At 40.7% G+C, this 23,794-nt stretch overlaps 1 protein-coding gene across 1 annotated transcript in view; it reads right to left on the reverse strand.

The window, feature by feature from the left end:
• LOC308287240 (cadherin-like protein 26) overlaps positions 1–23,794 on the reverse strand; it is a gene marked incomplete at both ends in the record, with an annotated part of 48,436 nt that overhangs the window by 21,360 nt on the left and 3,282 nt on the right. The window contains 4 exons of the mRNA XM_080728355.1: positions 3,458–3,515; positions 4,051–4,321; positions 6,732–6,872; positions 7,678–7,830. Coding sequence (XP_080584481.1) covers positions 3,458–3,515; positions 4,051–4,321; positions 6,732–6,872; positions 7,678–7,830 — 623 coding nt within the window. The remainder of the gene's footprint in view (positions 1–3,457; positions 3,516–4,050; positions 4,322–6,731; positions 6,873–7,677; positions 7,831–23,794) is intronic.

A 23,794-nucleotide genomic window follows, 5' to 3' on the forward strand; every position in this document is an offset into this window, starting at 1 on the left:
ATTTCTAAAAGGGCCTTTTGGTGAAAATATTGAAAATAGCAGACCTCCAAGCTCACAATGCGGCGCGGCGCGTCGTGAGCTTGGAAGTCGGCTATTTTCAGTACTTGATAACACACTAAACTACTATACTAGGCAATACTGGAGATGTGGCGTAACGGCATGGATTTCTACACAGTGAGGGCAATTATTTCAACATAAGATGATGCATTCATGTTCAGGAGTGTTTGGACAAGGCAATTCTCTTGAATGCTGCCTTCGGGTATGGCATGGAAAGTGGGCATTTGCATTTCTTTCACCATAGTAAAAACTGCATTCATGGTCTGGAGAGGGCACTTTTTTACAGACGGATAAAAGGGCAGGGGCTCAAGCCCCCTTTCATGTCTATGTGTGCACGTGCCTGCATAACAACACAACATTTTTGACAGTGGTTAGCAGTACATGTTTTATGTCTGAGAATTTCTACTTGTTCAAGAGCCACTGTAGTTGTTAAACTGGTTCTTGAGGTGAAGAGTAGTACTTAAAATGTCAGAAATGCTCCGCATGTTTGACCATAGTCCTACAGACCCAGTGTTTATCTGGAATGAGAACAGGTTTGTACACTTGTTTACAAGGTATTGCCTGACTATAGATTTTGAGATATGCTAGTGGTCCCGAGCTCAAAAACTATTGAGAACCACTGATCTATGGTTGTCCTTATTCTGTTCTCTTACCCGTCCATATTAAACTCATGTCAGCTGATAATTGCAACTTATGTGAGTCAGCAGACTTGTGCAATTGATGGTGCACATTTCCTAATAAAGGTCTTTCTGTGGAAGTTCTTGACATTGATGTGTCATCAATAAAAATGCTGAATTTAAATCTATTATCACATATTAGAGTCTAATAATTAGACTGACTGCTACACACATGTTGCAATAGGTAATACAATAACATAAATGTGCTCACAATAGTAACCTATGCTACTTAGTACTTAAAGTAGCGAAGCGACCTGGTCTACAAAAGAAAACAGCATTGTTTCACAGTAGTGTGACAGTTGTGTCATACACAAAACACAAAGTAAATATTGACAGACATTTAAGAAAACTTTGTTTAAGAAAATTTGGTTTAAATAAACTATGATCTCGTAAACAAAACATCAATAATATATGCAACAACAAAGGATAATCCTCTCTTTACTTACCAGTAGGTAGAGCAGAAGCATTGTGGTGTTGATCTCAATCTGTGACCTGCCTTTCTGTTAGCTATGAGCAAGTGGCAGCCAAGAGACTCAACCCTTTATCACTTTCTCCAGCACGCGCGCGCGCACACACACCCCACACACACCCCCACACTACACATGCAGCACATTACAGAGGTGATGGATTCAAACATTCAACACATTACCTGTCCTGCTCATTGCGTTTTGATGTATGAATTGAATGGAGTTGAGCTGCATTCTTGGGTATGGAGAGATCATTCCTTGCATGAATTAAATGCTTTGTTTGCAATGTTTGAGGAGAATGTTGTTATGCTGTGTAGGCTAGTAACTAGTAACTAAGACACATAATGGAATAATGACACAAAATGACTGTGGACTTTGACGTGGATTTATGAAGAGAAGATGTGGATGTCTGGATTCCTTTTCTAACCCAATTTAATGATTCTACATGCAATGTTTGAGATGAAAGGTGGCTGCTTTAGAGCACACCTATAATCTTGAGAGCAGTGTCCTAAATAAATATCTGGGAAACTGAAGCCAACTCGTGCTGAAAACACGTTTAAGGTAGAGTATAAGTGAGATAGTTTTTGTGTGAAATAGCTCTGCTTCTGATAGTAATCATTGCTATAAAGTGTTTGTTCAGTGAAGTGTTTGTCCTGCTGTCTTTAGCAAACATTTTCAGGTCAGGATACCAATGTTATCCAATCAGAGGAGAGAACTCATACAGGATACATGCAAACAGGTGAAACTGGAAATGATGACACAAAGAAGAGAGCAGACAAAATCTAAACACTTTAAATTTGAAGCTGATATATGGCTACTCTATTGGCTGAAATTGGCAACCCTGCACCCGAAAATGTATTTCATGTTTATTAAAGATGTAGAGAGACAGTGAAACACTCTGTTACTGAACAAACATTCTATAAAGCAATGATTGCTATCACAATATAGAGCTTTAGCTTTTCAACAAAAAAAGATTTGACCATAAAATATCACTTCATCTACTTTTAATGTCTCTTCCCCCGTACACAGGGGTACAAATTTACAAATGTAAAAGTACAGTCATAGGCTTCAACAGGTCATTAGTCAAACAATATGGTTTGCCAAAGTAAAGTAGATATTTTCTTTGATTTTAACAATGTGCAACCAAATAATCAATGTCAGGACAGTGTGTTGAAATCAAACACAAAAGAGGAAAGAGAAACTTCATTTGTTGGTGTAATATTATAGTTCTAAATCAGGGGTTTTCAACTGGTGGTCCATGGACCACTAGTGGTCCCTAACCATGCATTTAGTAATGCAGTAAAGATTTTTTCTTCTTCTTTTTTTCGACCACTCCTTGAGAAACAGTAAATCACTGGTATCGGTTGACGTATGATGACGCATCAATGTCTAGTCAAGAACTTCCACAGAAAATGAGATAGGGGCCCTATTATGATCCAGGTCTTATGCCTTATGCCTTAACTTCTTTACCTTTTTTTCACTATTTTGAAAAACATTTTTAAATACTTCAAATGCTGATCTACATTTGCACGTTGTGAACTTGCAGATCAGCTATTTGAAATATTTAAAAAACAAAAACAAAATAGTAAAAAAAAAGGCAAAGAAGTTAAGGCATAAGGCATAAGACCTGGATCATAATAGGGCCCAGATTCTCAAAACGAATCTCAAAATGAAAGAGTCCCAGAGTTTGAGTCAGTCATTAGGAAATGTGCACAATCAAATGCATGTGTCTGCTGACTCACATAAGTTGCAATTATCAGTTGACAAGAGTTTAATATGGATGGTTAAGATCACAGAATAAGGGCAACCATAGATCAGTGGTTCTCGGTGGTCCCTGGTTCAAAATCAGTTGAAACCCCCGGTTCTAAATAATAGTCTAATAATAGCAGGCTAATGCAATTATGGTATATTTTCATTCACAATTTATTGTGATTCATACACTTTCCTCCGGGCCGTGTTTACACTGTACAAAGCTCAGTAAAATATACAATGTCACAACTTCAATAATTATCTCGCATTTCAACTCTCTATAAAGCAGAAAACAGGGAAAATATGATATCCTTTAAAACATGCCAAAACTACAAAGAAGAAATATGGATGCCTTGTGTACATTTCTCTTTATATACAGTCCAAACATGTCACCACCACACACACACACACACACACACACACACACACACACACTTGAGAGGGCGAGTTATATTATAGGAGCACAGTCTATGGAACAAGTTTTTTTGCATTTGAGAGTCCACATACAATATCACCCATTCCAATGTCCTCTCCCCGCCGGTCTATTCCTACTGACGCTGAAGGTCTTGGGGAGTGCAGGGTGCTCTACAGGGGTGTCACACCAAATTCTGGGCTCTGGGTACAAGGATTCACTCACATGTTGTGCTTTAACTATTGAGAAATAGCAGATATACAAGCTCACAGCGTGGCACCGAGTGCCGCGCTGTGAGCTTGTAGATCTGCTATTTTTGAAAAATCCTTCCAAGGTTTTTTGAAAAATCGGTTTCTATGTCAGTGGTGCTCAAACCTTTTCTTGTGAAGGACCCCCAAAATGATAGGTATTTGGCCACAGACCCCCATCTCAAAATATTTAGTTCCAGGGACCCCCCAGAAGCAAAATTTGAGTTACAAATGTTCGCTTAAAAAATACATATATTCAAAGATTTGCACACATTTTCATGACTTTTCAAAAAATAGCAGATCTACAAGCTCGCTGCGAGCTTGTATATCTGCTATTTTTCAATAGCTAAAGTATAAAATAATTAAGGCCCCCTCCACCTTGGGCCCTAGTAACTCAGTCCCACTTTTCCCCCCCTTGTGACGCCCCTGATGACGGAGACTGCTTCCCCTTCTCTCTGTCCATGGACGAAGCATTGTGCAGGCCTGCGCTGGCGTGTGCTGCTTCCTCCTCCTCGTCTTCATCCGACTGGATGACCGGAGTGTCTCCTCCCTCCATGTTGTGGGTGGTGTTGTCGCTGTTGGAGGAAGAGTTGGAGGAGGTGGAGGACATGCGGTACTTGGCGTCCCAGCCCTCCAGGACGTGTCGGAGGAGTCCGTTGTTGCCGATGACTTCTTCCTCGCCGTCGTTGTTGTTGTTGTCGTTTCCTTGTGCTGTAGGGTAGATTACAGACAGTCAGACACTGACTCCCCAGCTGACACAGCATTCTCATCATTTTCTTTTTTTTATATGAACCTTGCTGGAGGATGTCTGTCTAATGTTTTATGTTTGTCTGATGTCCTATTTGTTGTATTGGAAAATTAACAGAAAAAAAGAACCTTGCTGGAGGATCAGACAGGCATTTCTACAGCACAAATGTTTGCATACAAATAGAACATTTGGTAGTTCTAACATACATTTTGTCGCTGTATGGCCAAAACCTCTTAACTCCATTTCTGAGGTTTTAGATTTTTTGGCATAAATCAGGGCTATTGAACACCCTTTACATCTGAGTGTTGGTTAAAGTAATATTGAACCAATGGAAAGTAGTAAAAGGTGCTTGGGACAAAACCTCCTAACTCCACGCTTTCTGCCAAACCAGCTAACTCCACCCGATTGGCCCTCTCTATATGTGCTACTGAACAACATTTACATCTGTGTGTTGGCTAAAATAATATTGAACCAATGAAAAGTAGTGAAAAGCCCTTCGTTCAAAACCTCCTAACTCCACTTGAGCTCATTTTCCCGAAAATGAACATTTTGGAGTTAGGAGGTTTCAGCCCGGCAGCAGAGATATACAGTTTATCACTCCTTTCTTTAAACTTTTACCTGCTCCCTTCCCCCACCCTAAATGGCAAAAGGCACAACATAATAATAATAATAATAATAATAATAATAATAATAGTAACAAAAAATGAAACATAAAGACGACTAAAATAGATCATAAATGTAGAAGTAAATAAGCTGCATTCTCATCATGGGTGTGAATGCCTTTTGCACCATTTAATGTAGCTGAATTAATTTTACAAGTTTATTTGGAAAATAGGCTTATACAGACCGCCTTTGTCTGGGTAAATTAAAGGCACTGTCTATGGTCCTGAAACACTCTTACGTTGTTTCCTTCTGGACGCAGGGTGACCATGCATAACCCATTAAAACCATGTCATTTTAGATTTTAGCAACATACGTTTTTCAGAAAACTCTTTAGAACAATGGTTTAGAACAGTAGCTCTCAAAAATAGCAGATATACAAGCTCCCAGTGCGTCACTTCGTGCCGCGCTTCGAGCTTGTACATCTACTTAAGGTTATACCGCATCAATGGATCACAATTTTAGCCACTTTTCGACTGCAGCTTTAGCATTACACTACACAACACTACACCGCACCACACCACACCACATAAAAATGTCTACATTTTCCATTACACAAAAGTACCCCTATCGGTAAGAAACAAATCTACCCTTTTAACTGTTATTATAATACAATCTTTGTATTACAACTATCCTAATTACAATACACTATAATGGATTATAACTGTGATTATAATTCACTATAAAGTATTAATGTATTACTATGATAACTATAATACACTATAATAGATTATAATAGCGGTTATAACACAATAGAATCATGTATTATACTATATCATGGTGGTCTAAATGAAAAGTCAGTGAGTGAATATGTCATTATGACGTGTTTGGCCCTGTTTGGCCTAGCTCAGACCTACTCTAGTTTGGATACCCTTTGGTACCACGTTTAGTACCACTTTCACACCAGTACCCAGGTCCTTGTAGTGGAAAACCTGGCACAAGTGGGCGGAGTGGAGTGGTGTGGTGTTGGGCCATGTCAGTGGAAAAGGGGCTAAAGTGGTGTCCAGGGGCACCTCAGGGTTCCTTACTGCAGTTCTTACTGGACTCTTATAGGTCTGTCTCATTTGGTTCCGTTTGTACCCGCTCAGAGTTATGGGGGAACTTGAAATAAAAAAGGTTTGAGAACCACTGCTATACATCAACGCCTTCCATTGTCTTTACCAGGGGCGTCACAAGGGGGGGAGGGGCTGGGTGGGACTGAGTCACTAGGGCCCAAGGTGGAGGGGCCTTAATTATTTAGGCTATTGAAAAATAGCAGATCTACAAGCTCACAGCGCTGCGAGCTTGTAGATCTACTATTTTTGAAAAGTCGTGAAAATGTGTGCAAATCTTTGAATATATGTAATTTTTAAGCGAACATTTGTAACTCAAATTTTGCTTCTGGGGGGGTCCCTGGAACTAAATACTTTGAGATGGGAAACATAGGTTTTTCAAAAGACCTAGAAGGATTTGAAATATTCAAAGACTTGCACAAATCTCCACGATTTTTCATCTACAAGCTCGCAGCGCGGCACCACTGTGAGCTTGTATATCTGCTATTTTTCAATAGTTAAAGCACAAAATAATGCCTTCCCAGTCTAAATGGGTTAAACCCCCTGAAGAACATTCATGGGGGGCCCGCACTGAATCTAATCCTTGTACCCAGGGCCCAGAATTTGGTGCGACACCCCTGGTCTTTACCATTAAGCTCCATCCCAGCTCAACCCTCCGTACCTGGCACTGGGGAGGTCATCCCTTCTTCTGCCCCGGAGCTGAAGAACACATCCAGAGTTTCGTGGTCGGGGATATCGAACAGCTCCATCTGCTCCAGCATGTCCACATTCACCTCCATGGATGAGATGCTGCCAATGGGAGCTGCCATGGGCATGGAAGGCAAAGTGAAATGATAGTCATGGGTGTGTGTGTGTGTGTGTGTGTGTGTGTGTGTGTGTGTGTGTGTGTGTGTGTGTGTGTGTGTGTGTGTGTGTGTGTGTGTGTGTGTGTGTGTGTGTGTGTCTAAATAGATACTCTCCTCAAATGCTTTAGATCAGGGGTCTTCAACGTTTTCAGGCCAAGGACCCCTTAGTTGAGAGAGAGATGAAGCAGGGACCCCCCACGACCTTATCATACATAGATTCCATATAGTTTCATCGTTTGACAGCACAATCGTCAGTGTATTTTGGATTCATGTCAATTTGTGTTTTCATATATTAGATATTTAACCACTTGAACTGTCATTACTTAATAAACGTATACTTAATAAACTTGACTTTTCACTCTGTACTTAGTCTGTACTCTGTACTAGACCAAACCTCTTTGCCGGAAATAGCCGATCTACAAGTTCACAACGCCTCGCGCTGCGAGGCGTTGTGAGCTTGTAGATCTGCTATTTTTGGCTAAAGTTCTCTGAATATGAACGCTAAGGTTCAAGTGGTTAATATGAAAAAGGAGGAGAAAAAAAAGTTTCTATGACACAAAGATTTGGAGGGTCCCCCTGTAGTAACTCTGAGGACCCCCTATAGGGGTCCCGGACCCCCTGTTTGAAGTCCCCTGCTTTAGCAGCAATACAGCAGCAAACCAACAGTAGGCTACAAACATGATAGAGAAACAACACTATACAAGTGCAATAATACAATGCAAAATAAAGATGTGAAGGTGTTTTCACTGCAGTTGAACTCACGTCTCCTGTAGTCTCTGATAGTGAGGTGAGACGAGGAGTGATACAGATGATCCACATCATGCTGGAAGACCTCCTCAAAGAAGCGCTGTCTCTCCTTCAGTTTCATCTGCTGGGCAGAGTCGACGTCTGGAACCCTCTGGCTGTGCTCTGACTCTGCTGGTGACACAAAATACTGGAGTTGGACTACAGTAGAGCAGTGTTGATTTCTTCGACTAAATGTACGACGAAAAATGTTTGTCGATGTGTTTTTTTTCACTGACGAAAACTAAATAAAAACTAAGCTGTGATGACTAAAACTAAGACTAAATATATTGACAATTTCCTCAACAAAATAAAAACTAGACTAAAACGTTAGGGAGGGACTAGTGGAGAAGAGAGTCGTTTTATGTTTGGTTGCTCTCTGGTGCTGAAAATAGCAGATCTACAAGCTCACAATGCGTTGTGAGCTTGTTGATCGGCTATTTTCAGCACGCAACCAAGTGTAAAATCAATCATTACGATGCCATCAAGGCCTGCCAAAACACATTTTAGTTGACTAAATCAACTTTAGATTTAGTCGACTAAAATCTTATGATATTTAGTCGACTAAAACAAGACTAAAACTAAAAAAATTCAGGTGACTAAATTATGACTACAACTAAATGACATTTTATTCAAAAGACTGACTAAAACTAAATCAAAATTTGCTGTCAAAAACAACACTGCAATAGATGCAGGTCCAGTTGCTTGTAAACAAAAGGGGGCGCCATTGAGCTACGAGTGAAATAAACCAGGGATTATTGGATTTTTTTAGCCAGTTGGGCTTTTTTTTCCCCTCTTCTGTATTGAACTCTACTTCCGCCACTGTCTGCTATCTTCAACAACCATGGCCTTTAATTTGCAGTGGTGTAAAGTAACTAAGTACATTTACTTAAGTACTGTACTTAAGTACAGCTTTGAGGTATTTGTACTTTACTTAGTATTTCCAATTTCCAATACTTTTACTTCTACTCCACTACGTCTGGGATCCAAATATTGTACTTTTACTCCACTACAATTATTTGACATTTTTAATTACTAGTTACTTTGCAGATATACATGATTATGATTATATTATAAAACATAAATTAACCACTTTGGCACTATTTTATACCTGGCTATTTGAAAATAGCCGATCTACAAGCTCACAAGGCCTCGCATCGTGACGCGTTGTGAGCTTGAAGATATGCGACGCGTTGTGAGCTTGTAGATATGCTATTTTCAAACATTTTGTACTTTTACTTTTGTACTTTAAGTACATTTTGGTGCTTACAATTTCATACTTTTACTCAACTACATTTTGAATTTCTGACTTTTACTTAAGTAAAACATCAGAGAACCTTTTCCACCACTGTTTTTTTTCCCTCTTCTATATTGAACTCTACTTCCGCCACTGTCTGCTATCTTCAACAACCATGGCCTCTAATTTGAAACTTTTTTTCTTGCTTACATCGGTGCAACTAACATACAGTATCATGACATTAATTGTCACACATTGCCTTGCCTTTGCTGCCGCCGCTGCACAGCAGGTTATAAATGGCCTCACTAATACTGGGCTCGTTGGCTGTAATGTCCAAATACCCATGGAGTCCGCAGGTGAGTCATCAATTCTCTGGGTTAATCTTGTTTACCTTTAACATGCAATCCCCTTTTCTGTGTCATCAGCATCATTGCAATAAAGCAAAGTGCACATGCTAGCGTAGTGTGTGGGTGTGAAAAGAAGGATGAGAAGAAGGCAAAAGGCTGCTCGTATAGGCAGGGGTGTCCCACCAAATTCTGGGCCCTGGGTACAAGGATTCACTGCGTTATGTTGTGCTTTAACTATTGAAAAATCTTGAAAATGTGTACAAGTCTTTGAAGGCTTTTTTGAAAAACCTATGTTTCTATGTCAGTGGTGCTCAAACTTTTTCATGTGAAGGACCCCCAAAATGATATGTATTTGGCCCCGGAGCTCCATCTCAAAATATTTAGTTCCAGGGGCAAAGTTTGAGTTACAAAAATGTTCGCTTAAAAAATCAATGTATTCAAAGATTTGTACACATTTTCATGACTTTTCAAAAATAGCAGATCTACAAGCTCGCAGCGCGGCACTCGGTGCCGCGCTGTGAGCTTGTATATCTGCTATTTTTCAATAGTTAAAGTATAAAATAATTAAGGCCCCTCCACCTTGGGCCCTAGTAACCCAGTCCCACTTTTCCCCCCCTTGTGACACCCCTTCTCGTAGGGCTGGCCAGCCAGGCTCTATCTCAATAGCTACACATTCAGGCTGCTCTCGGTTTAAGTGCCACATTGTAAACATCAGGCTATGGTCACCATAGAGAGGAGACAATGTTTGAAATGAGGCTTTGAATGCTTCGGCACATGAGCCATCTGTCTGAATGTTATGCAGGAACAGACAGACAGAAGTAGATAAAACAAACAAAAGGCCCTGTTTTTGTCCATGCCTTACCCCTTATTCCTAAACTGCTTTGCCTTTTTTTTTTTTTTTTTTTTACTATTTGTAACATTTAGTTCAAATAGCTCACAACATGTCAATGTAGATTGGCTTTTTTAAGTATTTTTAAATGTCTTTCAAAATAGTCTTCAACATTTTCAGGCCAAGGACCCCTTATTTTAGAGAGAGATGACCCCCACAACCTTGTGGATTCCATATAGTTTCAATTTGTGTTTTCAGATATTTAACCACTTGAACCGTCAAAACGTAATAAACTTGACCGTTCACTCTGTACTTAGTCTGCTCTTTTTCCCCCTCTACACCAAACCTCTTTGCCGAAAATAGCCGATCTACAAGCTTTTGAGCTTGTAGATCTGCTATTTTTGGCTAAAGTTTGGCAAAGTTTAGTTATTATAAAAAAGGAGAAAAAGGTTTCTATCTCACAAAGATTTGGAGGACCCTCTGTAGTAACTCCGAGGACCCCCTTGGGGTCCCGGACCCCCTGTTGAAGACCCCTGCTATATATACTCTTTAAAGTGTCTGGGTTGACCTTACTAGAAGTGATCCTAGTCTCTTCAGTTGCCACAGCATCTTCCATTGCCTTTTATGGCGTTCTCAGAGAATATAAAACACACCTTGTTGTCATTCTATAAACTGCAGACATAAACACTATAAATCCTGAGTGATATTTTTCATTTCAGTCTAAGATTGCCTTTTAGCGACAAATATAAATCAACATGCACTCAGTCAGAACTAGCCTTTAAAATGTCTGAGAGTAACATGAAAATCACATCAAATGAACGATGGATTCACTTAATTTTGCTGTTGGCAAGACTCATGGCCTTCATGAAACACAATGAGGAGGATTAACTTATTTTTTTTGCCTTTTAACACACAACTACTAAAGTGCATCCCCCCCTTTGTTTTCCCCTCTACCTAAAATCTATAATATTGAATGTTCCCTCAGACAAAGGTCTGTAGCGTGAAGCATAATTCGAAGCCAAAGGCAGGGCCTGAACTAATTGGATGAGGCTTTTAAGCCCTGCCTGAATTTGGATTATTGTAAAGAAGATGATCTGGCCTGTTTCATAAGGGTCTATAAACAGAACAGAGTAATAGAACTAGAACACCTTAAAAATAGCTACAATACCAAGGAAGACTAAAAATACCAGGGCTATCCATTTTCTCACAGGTTATGCATATGCATGCGTCTAATTCCTCCTCTTTATTCCTCTAACAATAACACAAATTTCCAAGAAAATTCACAATAACATGAACTTGCAAAAAAAAATCGACATAATATTAATATTGATAGTATCAATAATAGCCATGTAGTTACGACAACAACTCTCCATAAAAACTGCCATCATTGTGAATGTTTAGAAATATGTTGAGAACTGAAAAAGGGCAACAGGTTGCCTTTTCTACATTGCTGGGTCAGTGCCGGGCCATCGCCCACGCCCTTGAGTCCTGCCCGGGCACTTGCCCACGTTGACTGGACACAGAGCTGTCACAGTAGCTCTGCTCTCTCTTCCTTTGACAGCCTGCCTCCTAAGCACTGGGTACTGGCTGTCTCTGGGACAAGATAGAGTGACATGGTTCTGTCTGGCTGACAGCAATGTCCTTCGGGGGCATAATGTGGTGGGTGTAACACAGCAGGCACACAACAACAAATTCTCAAAGATGTGAGTGTAACGTAAGTTGTATTTGGTCTGTCCGTCACACGTCACACTTTTGCCCTGCTCATATCTCTGCCACCGTTGCCCCTATCCATGCCAAACTTTGCACACACACTCCTTGGCTGCCAAACCACAACCTCCACCCACTCACATGGCCCTCTTCTAGCGCCACCAAGAGGCAGATTCTTGCAAAACACATTTTTGGACGTTCCTACAGATCTTGCCATACAATCACCCAAAGCGGTACACAGTATCTCTAAAGTCATGTCATCAACATGGATCTGCCCCATTTCCCATATTCCCTCCTGATTGGCTACCATTGCCTTCTAAAGTTTGTGTATGCGACCTGACGGTCGCTTATCTCCCGATTAGGGAGTCTTACTGGTATTTAATTGAAACAGGAACCTTTATTTTGAAATGGATTGGTGTGAGCAACCAGTCTTGAGAGGGAAGATCATTTACTGTAAGACCTTTCTGTCATGTGATCTTTAGTCAAATGAATCCTGGATTCAATGGTTGAATACTGTAGCTATTTCCGTCCTCTCATGCATGTCAGCCCTACTCACCCCAGGTGATCACATTTCTAGCACTACTACCATGGCTTTTCTAAGAGATTAAATCATGTGAAGCAGGTGCCACTTTCAGTGGCACTGCAGCAATTGTGATGTGAGCAATGGGGAGGAGATGAGATTATATAACAAAGGAGCTGAACAGAGTTCACTCGGACACACTTCAGGGAATACTCCTATTTTTACCATCTGGACCCTGGAAGAATGAATGCCAGTGTTTATTTGTTGCCATGGCACTATAGGCATGATAGTGATGTCAGAATGGTAGTCTACGGTCACTGTACCGCATGGCCTTAAGGAATATAGAGGGCACTTCATATTGGACTGTGTCTATGTGATTGGAGCAGATTGTGTGCCTATTGGAACTGTGTGTGTGTGTGTGTGTGTGTGTGTGTGTGTGTGTGTGTGTGTGTGTGTGTGTGTGTGTGTGTGTGTGTGTGTGTGTGTGTGTGTGTGTGTGTGTGTGTGTGTCTTTCCTCTCCTCATTCTCTTACACAATCAGAGATGCCATTGTGCATAGACTCATAAGGAACTATGGGAGCCGCACTGACAAAGGGGGATGTCAGTATTAATTGGGGTTGACTAATTTGATGAGTGTGTTTGGTTGTAAACAGTTCTTTGTTTTGATAACAAGGCATTAGAACACGTTAAAGATCTCGTGGTCAGGTTATACACAGTACAGTCTCAAATCAGATGTCAGCTTGTTCATTTTCTAATCCTTATGAAGTGAATTTTCCATACCATTGAACACAGATCGATTGTGGTATTGATTGTTTTTACCTTGAGTCTCAGCACCGCTGAGACCTGAAAGTTAAAGATGCATGTGCTCAAATTGATTTTGTTACCCTATCCAATTCGCTTACCATCGAATCATCTCGATCAATAAGGCTTTTCCCTGTGCACCGCAAGTAACCCCGGTGACCCCTGATTAGTGCAGCTGGTGGTCACGGGGGAAAATGCTCAGACACATGAAAAAATAAATAGGGTCACGATGTCCCGCGCTGATGAGATCACATCTCCGGTCAGTCATGCCTCAGACCTAAAAGCCATAGTTTCACACCACAGGGCATCCAGTGTGCCAGCCAGCAGGCTGCACAGAGTGGCTATTCAAGACCAGAGGGAAAATGAGGGAGGCATTTGAAATGATGAGCAGAAACAAGCTAAAAAAGCACATGACGTGTCCAGTTCTGACCAAACATCTTTAGGTTTTGAGCAGTCTCTCGAGACTAACCTCACCTCACCAGGCTTTCAGGGAGAAAGCCTGGTATTCGTTTACTAAACAGGTTGGTTGATCCGGTTGGGAGCGGACGACATGTTACGTCATTTTGTATCCAAAACGGACTACATTTGGCCGGAACTACCAACCGGAATCAGTTTTAACCCAGTTAGCGTATGCGCAAAACTGGCGCTAACTAAAACCAACTCTATGGTTAAAACTGATTCCGGTTGGTAGTTCCGGCCAAAGTGTAGTCAGTTTTGAATACAAAATGACGTAAGACGTCATCCGCTCCCGACTGGATCAAAAGCCCGAAATTGGAAGCGATCCCAGGCTACTCGAGACAGAGTCTGTAGCTAGAGGGACAGACCGAGTGGGCGTTCCCCTTTCTTTGATAATGGCTTGCCAGATTGGGTTTTGAGTGACCTAACTGACCTAACATCCTGCAGGAGAGGGGTCACCCTTTTTTAATGCATTGCCATCTACCCTTTCTTTCTAGTACCCTGACAGTTTTTCTTACTTTCTTTCTTACATCATTGTCATTGCTTGTTGCTATAAGTGAATAAATCCATAACCAAATAAGACTCAGAGACACCCAAAGGACTATATCTTAAATTGTTGTATTTGAAGAGAGCAGAGAAGAGGACATAACAGTGAGCATACCATCCCCTAGTGGCAGCTTTCTCTCTCTCTCCCAAGATGGAGGTTAGACATCAAATATATAAAAGAATACAGTATAACTGTGCAAGTCTTTGATTGGTTCACAGATCATAACAACATGACAGAGACAATAGGTTCTTCACTAGTAACTTTCCACACGCCAGAACCTACATTATAACCCAAACATGATCTCGTAGTCAGGGTAACCACAGTCGCAATGACCTGTAAGTCAGACAGTAGTTCACAGAATATAACTTCATGGTCATAGCCTCATACATGGATCATATATTTATGTATCATATTCATAATCCATATCCATCAGTGGCTAAATTTATAATTCATAACTTGACGTTTCACTTGACAAAATGTATTTTCGGTGAACAGTACGGAGTATAAAGTAGGCTTCATCGAACATAATTCTACATCAGGGCTCTGACCCAGATGATCATGTAGAATGACTGGAAAGACTTGACGCACAGAGAGGGCCGGAAGTGTCTGTCTGCCCAACACGCACGCACACACACACACACACACACACACACACACACACACACACACACACACACACACACACACACACACACACACACACACACACACACACACACACACACACACACACACACACACACACACACACACACACACACACACAAAGAGACAAACCCAGATCCACTGTTCTGAGGGCAGAAACAGAAAGGATCCATTCAGTGGCAGACAAAAGCAGAGAGGAGGAGGAGAGGGACTCGCCTGGACGCGTACATCTATTCTGCATCTAGCTTGAGGCAAGACCAAAATTCAGAGTGAACATTTTTAACTCAAATATTTGCTTCTGGGGGTCCCCGGAACAGATTTTTTTAGATGGGGGTCCGCGGCCAAATACATAATCATTTTGACATGACGAATTTTGAGAACCACTGATATAGCAACATAAGTTTTTCAGAAAGCTCTTAGGATTTAGAAAACATTTGTAGAATCGGCCTATATCAGCGGTTCTCAGACTTTGTCATTGTCAAGGACCACCAAAATGATATGTATTTAGCCGCAGACAACCATCTCAAAATATTTTGTCCCGGGGACCCCCAGAAGCAAAGATTTGAGTTAAAAATGTTCACTCTGAATTTGGGTCATGCCTCAAGCTAGATGCAGAATAGATACACACGGCCTGGACGCCCTAGACATGACGCCAGTGACAGGAAGTCATTTTAGTGTTGAGGAGGGTAAACCCAATGTCCATCCGTCCATCCAACACTACGGTCCAAACCACCATATCTTAAGACAACTACTGGCTGGATTTGCCATGGAATTTGCTGTGGACATATAGGCGTTGAGAGCTTTTAGATCTGATATTTTTGGCTAAAGTTATCCTCATAAGGATGCGGTTAAAGTTGTTATCACAAAGATTTGGCGGCCCCCCTGTAGTAACTCTGAGGACCCCCTAGGGGTCCCGGACCCCCTGTTGAAGACCCCTGCTTTAGTCCCTTTGCTGTTGTTGTGTTTAATCATTCAGTGAATGTAAAATCTATAGCAAAGTGGTCAGATCAAACCACTTTGGTCCGGCTGGGTCCCCTAGAGGCAGACCAGCCTCTAGGGGTTTAAAAACATGTTGCACAAAATCCCCTCTCTCTGGCTTGGAGTGGGTGGAGTTGGATACTGGTGGTTCTAATCATACTCAGTGGTGAGTGGAGTCTGGTTTTAGCCTAACCCTACCTGGGTCTATACATGGTAGAGTGTCAGATCAACTTTATCAGAAGGGTGAAGATGTTGCACTGCATGCTGTCTGGTACTCCATGGTTATATGTCCATATAAGGTTATAAGTAAGTAAGTAAGTAAGTTATGCATGGAGTCGATAAAACAATTTTATAAAAGCTAAAAACCCTGGCTCTCATTCTTTGGCAGCCAAACTGGCGTAGGAGTTTCTGTATAGCCAGTGAACCTTAACAAAAACCCAGTGATTTTACAATGTTACTGGAAAAATATTCAAAAGGTGCATTAGTTATGCCTGAACTGAAACTGAACTGAAAACAAACAACAAAAGCACTAAAACAAGTCTCTGTACCTATTTGTATGCAACCCAACTGGCATTAAAACCGGTCTTTGCATTAGTAGTGGAAAATGGTTGTTTGTGGAGGAATTGGTAATTAAAGTCTTAGTAAGTTATAGTAAGTCATATAAAGTATAGCTCAGTGTGCATATTACTCACACTATCAGCTGTGAATGTTTGAAGAAAATATGTACTGTATAACTATGAGTTGTGTAGTACTGCCTTAGTATGATAAACCTAATGGGAACAACCAAGGCACATGTTCACACATACTGTATAACAAAGTGTAAAAAAACACATTCATCTTGACATGGTGATAATTTCAACAAGTACCACCACACACTTTCCAAAGTGCAACAAATAAGAGTAAAGAGACTATTTTCTGTAATACGTCTGAATTACGCAGCATTGTGTTAGCAGATTTGCCTTGGGAATATTACATAACAACCAAGTCTTTTTGCACTCACATTTTCTCAGACAGCGCATTATATTATAATTAATGCATGTGCGGTAGTGGTGAGGAATCGCTCTGGGGGCCGATACCAGGTCCAGACATGTGGATATTACAGCCCATCACCATGATAAATGAAAGTCGGAGCTTGGCACAATAGTAAAATTGTCAGTTAATTTAACACAGAGGACTTTGCTTTATGGCAAATGCCACTGTGACTGCAGGAAGAGAGGACTTCAGGACAGGCGTTTTGGGAACAGAGCAGACAGGATGGCCTTTCCAGAAGATCCAGTTGTTTATAGATGTGCTGCTTAGCTGAGTGACCCTGGCTACAGTCTGCTGGTACGCAGCAGTCAAACAGAAATCCCCATAGGAACCATCCCTCACCTAGACAGATTGTAGATTACTTTGCCAGAGAGCCTCATTCTGAAGGTTTCTGCGCAAACCATGTTGAGGTGGTTACGAAAAGGTTTCCAAGAAGGAACTGATGTGGTCATCACGGTTAGAACCTCCAATGTGAGGAAGACTACACTTATTTCCACTCGACTCTCATCATGTAGATTAATAGATCATATCAAATGAAGTATTGTGAAGAGCCAATGCCATAATAAACTCATAATTGTCGCACACTTGCGTCCTTCTAGCCTAGCGCAGCTAGACAACCCACCCATGTTAAAACAAGGAGTTTTAACATGGGTTAGTTAGCTGCATTAGTATATAGTCTGGCCAAGCCAGGCTAGCATCCTTCCCCTCTTTCCAATCTGTCGGTCTCTCTCTCTTTCTCTCGACTTGTCTATGCGTGATACTGGAGATAAAGCACACAAATCTTCATTTTGTACTGGGCCAGCCAGCGGCTTCAACTGCCCATCAACGAGATCCATAACATTGACATAACTTTTGTTTGGGCTGGAGGGTGAGATAGCAGGACTCTCTCTCTGTCTAGGGCTGTCACGATATGACATTTTACATGACGATTAATTGTCACTCAAATAATTGGCGATTAACGATTTAATTGTGTTTTTGTCGTTGATAATTACATTTCTGTTTGGCTTTTAGGCTTTGAAGTTGTACATGGTAGATATGACACATAATCTAAATATACAAAGAAATGACTGACATATTTGACAACTTACTACTTAAAAAATAACTTTGATAGTGGAAATAGCCGATCTACAAGCTCGTTGTGAGCTTGTAGATCTGCTATTTCCACTATTTCGGTAATTTTTCAACATTCACGACTATGACGATTATGACAAAATAATTGCGATAATGTCAAATAATCACGATTAGACGATTATGTAATAATTGTGACAGCCCTAGCTCTGTCCTTTCTATCCATTCCAGGCATAATGGCCGGTCAGAGAGGAGAGATTCTGTTTCACAAGGGCCAGCTCCCAGCCAGTGTTGATTTCGTCGACTAAAACAACGACGAAAAATGTTTGTCGACTACGTTTTTTTCACTGACGAAAACTAAATAAAAACTAAATGAAAAATAAGCTATGGTGACTAAAACTAAGACTAAATATATTGACAATTTCGTCAACAAAATAAAAACTAGAGTAAAACGTTAGGGAGGGACTAGTGGAGAAGAGAGTAATTTTATGTTTGGTTGGTCTCCGGTGTTGCATACTAAAAATCGCAGATCTACAAGCTCACAACGTGTCGCGCTGCGACGCATTGTGAGCTTGTAGATTGGCGATTTTCAGCACGCAACCAAGTGTAAAATCAGTCATTGCGATGCCATCAAGGCCTGCCAAAATACATCTTATGATATTTAGTCGACTAAAATTAGACTAAAACTAAAACTTTTCAGGTGACTAAATTATGACTAAAACTAAAAGACATTTTATTCAAAAGACTATGACTAAAACTAAATCAAAATTTGATGTCAAAAACAACACTGCTCCCAGCTGTGACAAGACAGGGGAGTGGTGCAGCATGAAAGTAGTGAGGACTCGAGTGTAGGAGGAGGAGAGGTCAGGACGGAAAGGGACTCTGGTGAGAGCAGAGAACGATGAGTATGATGAGAGCAATTTGTCTAATAATGCTTGAGAGAGGGAGAGCCAAAGTGGAAAAAAGACGTGGAGGGAGAGGCTATAGAGAAAGGGAATTCTGGAAATGTTGATTCTTTTTTACTGACTTGACTCTCCCATGTTTTGCAGCATAGGACCGTCTGCATAAAACTACTGACAGGCTGGCCTCTACCAGACAGGTCAATCTGTTGGCCAGGGATTTTCTATGACACAACTACTGACATAACAGTGTCTAGTGGCTAGTAGGTCACTGACACAACAGTATCTAGTAGTGGGTCACTAGACACTGGTCAAAATGTTGTATAGGAAGAAGAAACATCCTGCCATAACATACAGGAGCAGAAGTGCAACAATTTAGTTTCTGAAACATTAGAAAGAAAGACAGACCAGAAAGGCCACCCTGGGTGGCTAGCGATGACAGTGTAAGCAATTTATCCCGAGTGAGAGGACATTATGCTCTGATAATGTCCTGTGTTAGGGTGTTATCGGACGAGGCGAAGCCGACCCCGAGTGGTAAATAGCTTTTCTACCACTTTTTCCCTTATACATGAAAGAAAACACATAGTTGTAACTTGCAAGGATCTTAAGTTACAATCATTATTGCCTATAAAACTTCCGCGAGACAGCAGATAGTTCCACCAACAACATCTTCTACTCACCAACAGATGGCGCCAACTCCATACTAATCCATGCGTCTAGCTTACAGCTAAGCTAACGTCAGTTAAAAGCACCGTTCCGGCCGTAAATAGAGGCTGTTCGCTTCCAGAAAGGCATAGGTTCAGAGAAAAGGGGCTTTAAAGTTGGCGGATTGCATTGGATCCAAATAAATCGGCGACGATAGTACGCACGTTAGTAAACATAGGACCGCTGCGACCTTCATTTGTTGGTTGGGGGAAAGGTGTTCCGACTACCTCCTGAAGTCCCCGGATGTACACTGAGGCGCATTGATCTCGGACAAGTCCGCACACAACTTTGCGGCAGTTGTCCTCTCATAACCTCCGGAATTTAGCCAATCAGAATCCAGTATTTGAACACGTGACTCGAAAAAGTGGTAGAAGTTTTTTTTTTCTTTCTTTTTTTTTTTTCTTTTTTTTTTTTACATCTAGAATTACTTGCAGAGCTAGGAATCTATCATCAATCAATATGTCAATAAATCAATCATCAATCATCTGCACCTATGACCTATCCATTAGACATTGACAGAAAAACATAGGCTATTAGCTTGAACACTGTGTGGAACAGAGAGCAACTTCACTCTTGTGATGAAGCGAATAAAATATATCTGGGAGCTGTGCTGTCACTTTTAGTTTAGGTGTCTCTCATTCACTGTTTTTGTCTTAAACCCTGTCTAGGTCAAGCTCTAAGTGTGTGTGCGTGCGTGAGTGTGTGTGTGCAACTGTGTCTATGTCCATGTCTGTATATGCAGTCACTTGCAGTGTTGTGTTTCACTGTGTGTGACTGTTTTAAAAGTATGATGTAAGCATTTAACAGACACTCCTATCCAGAGTGACTTACAAAGTCCAAGATGGGAGTATATGTTTTCAGTGGGGTGAAGCAGTGCCCAGCACCATCATCGCTAAGCTCAACTGTGACATCATGGTTAACTCTCTCCCCTCCCTGCCTAGATTTGACCACAGACTCACTGGCAATATGCAACGTCAGCGCCCTGCTTATGGCCCTCCATAAGCAGAAGACTCTTCAAATTCAAATTGTAAACATAAACTACTGGGAATTCTGTTCCACACAACATTTATCTTCAGCTCTGTTTTATACGTTTACATGTTATACATGTATTTGTCTTGTCCAGGCAAACTTGAATCAAAACTTAAAGGAGTAGTTCACCACTTTTCAACCTGTCTTCATATAATAGGTCCTCACTAATGTTCATGATAAAATATCACCATTTTTTTCTACTCCGTCCAAGTCTCCTAGGAGAGCTGTGGGAAGTTCAGAATCCATAGTCTTGTGACATCATCATTTTCCAAAAAAAAAAATTAATCAATATTTTTGAAAAAAATATTTAGATTTTTATTATTGCGAGAACAATGGCTTCCACTTTAAAATTGCAACTTTTCAGGAATAGAAAGCCTGCAGTTTCTATAAGCTGGATTGGCAATCGATGATGTCACAAGACTATGGGTTTCTGACCTGCCCACAGCCCTCCTCTGAGAAAAAAAAAGAAAAAAAAAAAGAAAAGCTATTTTTGAGTGAGGACCAATTATATGAACATAGGTTGAAAAGCGGTGGAGTGCCCCTTTAAGTAAAAAGTAGAATGAGATTAACTTCTTATAATTACTGTATTTCAAGCAGCATGTATTTCAGAATGTTAAAGGTGATACACCATGAAATTTCACCTTTCCTATTTTAAAACCTTTTTTGGGGGTCCCACTAGCACCTTCTATCCTCACAAAGTCCCATTTCTGACCGTTGTGTCTTTCTCTGGTTTTGAGAAGGCGAAGGTTAAAAGTATCCCACGGGTTCTCAAAACAGGCTGTCCAGATTTGCTGCCGATTGTGACGTCATCTGCCGATTGTGACATCATCACAAAAATAATCATAAAAAAAATGTTTAAAAAAAAGAAGTTCAGGCCAAAGGTGGTACTGCAGCTGAAAATGCTCTGAGAGCCATTCAAAAATGAGAGAGGCTCTCTATTTAGGAGTGGTAATTTAGCCTCAAACCTTTTGAAAAACGTTTTTGGGACATACACAATATGACATAAATACTTTTTAAATGCATGGTGTATCACCTTTAAGAGAGTAATTCATATATATTATGAATTATTATTCCCAATCAATGGGAAAAACAACACAGAACTATTAGGAGGAGAGACGGAAGCAACATTCAAGGATTTTGCTCGGGGTATGTTCACCTCAAGGAAGTGAATGTCATAGGGTACGATTAGCTGAACAGACGCCCTTCACATTTCTCACAGATGATTAAAGTTCACAATCCTATTCTATTACTCAGTCTACTCACATGATGATGACATGAAATGAAATTAAACACCACGTTGTGTTGCTCTCTAGTGTTTCTGGAAGACTGTTATGACTCCTCATATCTGGGAGGGAAGATGAATGCTATTTTCAGTTAAGCACGGACAGCCACTGGAATGCTGGCCAAACTCAACGAAATACCTCTGGCATTGCTCACACTTTTTGTTGAGTCTAAGGGCTAATTTATAATTGCACAACGCTTTCGCCTGACAGAAATACAGAATAAATACTGCTGGTTGGCTGTGAGACAGATACAGTAAAAATGATTGGGACAAACACTATGTTTTGTAAGCTTACCATGGAGTTTCTGCTATGAGCACTTGGATTGTGGAGTTGTGGAGGCGATTTCATTCATCAAAGGGGCATTTCACCTTTAATACCTCTGGGGCAAGTCGTGATTTAGCCTACTCTCCAACCAAATTAGCCTATGATTGATTGTATGACAAACATTACTTTTTGGGGGGTGCAATTGTACAAAATAAATCAACTCTGCTTTTCTCTGATATGACCCTTAACAGGTAACGTTTAGCTGGAGGCATTTAACTCTGTCTATGTTGTTAACAGCAAAGAAATGATTTGTTAGGAAACCAAAGAAAGGCCCCGGTCTGTGCAACTTCTTCGAACATTTAGACAAGAAGACTAGATGGAAACCATGACTGAGATCAGGGTCTTCAACATTTCAGGCCAAGGACCCCTTAGTTGAGAGAGAGATGAAGCAGGGACCCCCACAACCTTTTCATAGATTCCATATAGTTTCATTGTTGTTTGACAGCACGATCGATCATCAGTGTATTTTGGATTCATGTCGATTTGTGTTTTCAGATATTTAACCACTTGAACCGTCAATAATTAATAAACTTGACCTTTCACTCTGTACTTAGTTGCTCTTTTTCCCCTCTACACCAAAGCTCTTTGCCAAAAATAGACGATTTACAAGCTCACAACGCCTCGCAGTGCGAGGCGTTGTGAGCTTGTAGAGCTGCTATTTTTGGCTAAAGTTCTCAGAATAAGGACACTAGGTTTCAAGTGGTTAATATAAAAAAGAAGAAAAACAGTTTCTATCACACAAACTGTAGTAACTCTGAGGACCCCCTGTTGAAGACCCCTGACTGAGACTGTTAGTCAAGGTCAACATTTAATATAAGCTCCCTAACTCTCACTCTCTCACACACACACCCATTCTCTTCAAATGTTAAACACCCTGCGGCTGTGACACACATTGATTGTAACACAAACAGTTTCACATTGGTCTTTCGTTAAAAGTCATCATTCTTCCTATTGCTTCTTACATATTTCCAACCCATGGAAACAGCAGTCATAAATAGCAGCAGCAGTGATTGTTACACTGGCAACAAATATATTTCAGCTGGTCACGTGCTGTTATACGCTCTTTTTACGATGGGTATGCAGTATCAAGTCCTTCTTGTGTCCATAGTTATCCAGACATGTGTATACAACAGTTCCTTCTGTCTCAGAGCTTTACAAACACGCACAAAATATTTATGAACCTATTTATTTTCCCAGCAATATTTAGGGATCAAAATCGAAGTAATTAAAGGAGTCCTGGGTGTCATTAGGCAATTAGGCATCATAAGGCTCACGAATATAGAGTTATCCAACTGGAGCCGATAAATGAGAAAACATTCATGTACAGTCAAATCTGTTCATGTAAATGAATTAAATTATCATTCAGGATTTGGCAGTGTAGAGTCTGACTTAAAGGAGTCATCCAGACCAAAACACATATAGGGTTAAATCTGCCTTTTATCATACCCCTTTATACCTGCTTTAGTCCATTTTTTTCATAGCTGCCCCTGTTGCTAGATTTCGGCTGCCCCTGTTGCTAGATTTTGCTGGCCCTCTCATAACTAACAGAGTAGATAGACTTTATACAAGTGCTGTAATTTCTTCAGCTTCAAAGTTAGTATTTTTTTATTGGATTGTGTTTACACAACGTCCTGAGACCAACCAAACCGCTGTTTTGACCTCACAGGCACGAGGCACCCTTACTTGTCAAAC

The sequence above is a fragment of the Nannobrachium achirus genome (genome assembly GCF_963921795.1).
Source record: "Nannobrachium achirus genome assembly, chromosome: 6".
NCBI classification, from domain to species: domain Eukaryota; kingdom Metazoa; phylum Chordata; class Actinopteri; order Myctophiformes; family Myctophidae; genus Nannobrachium; species Nannobrachium achirus.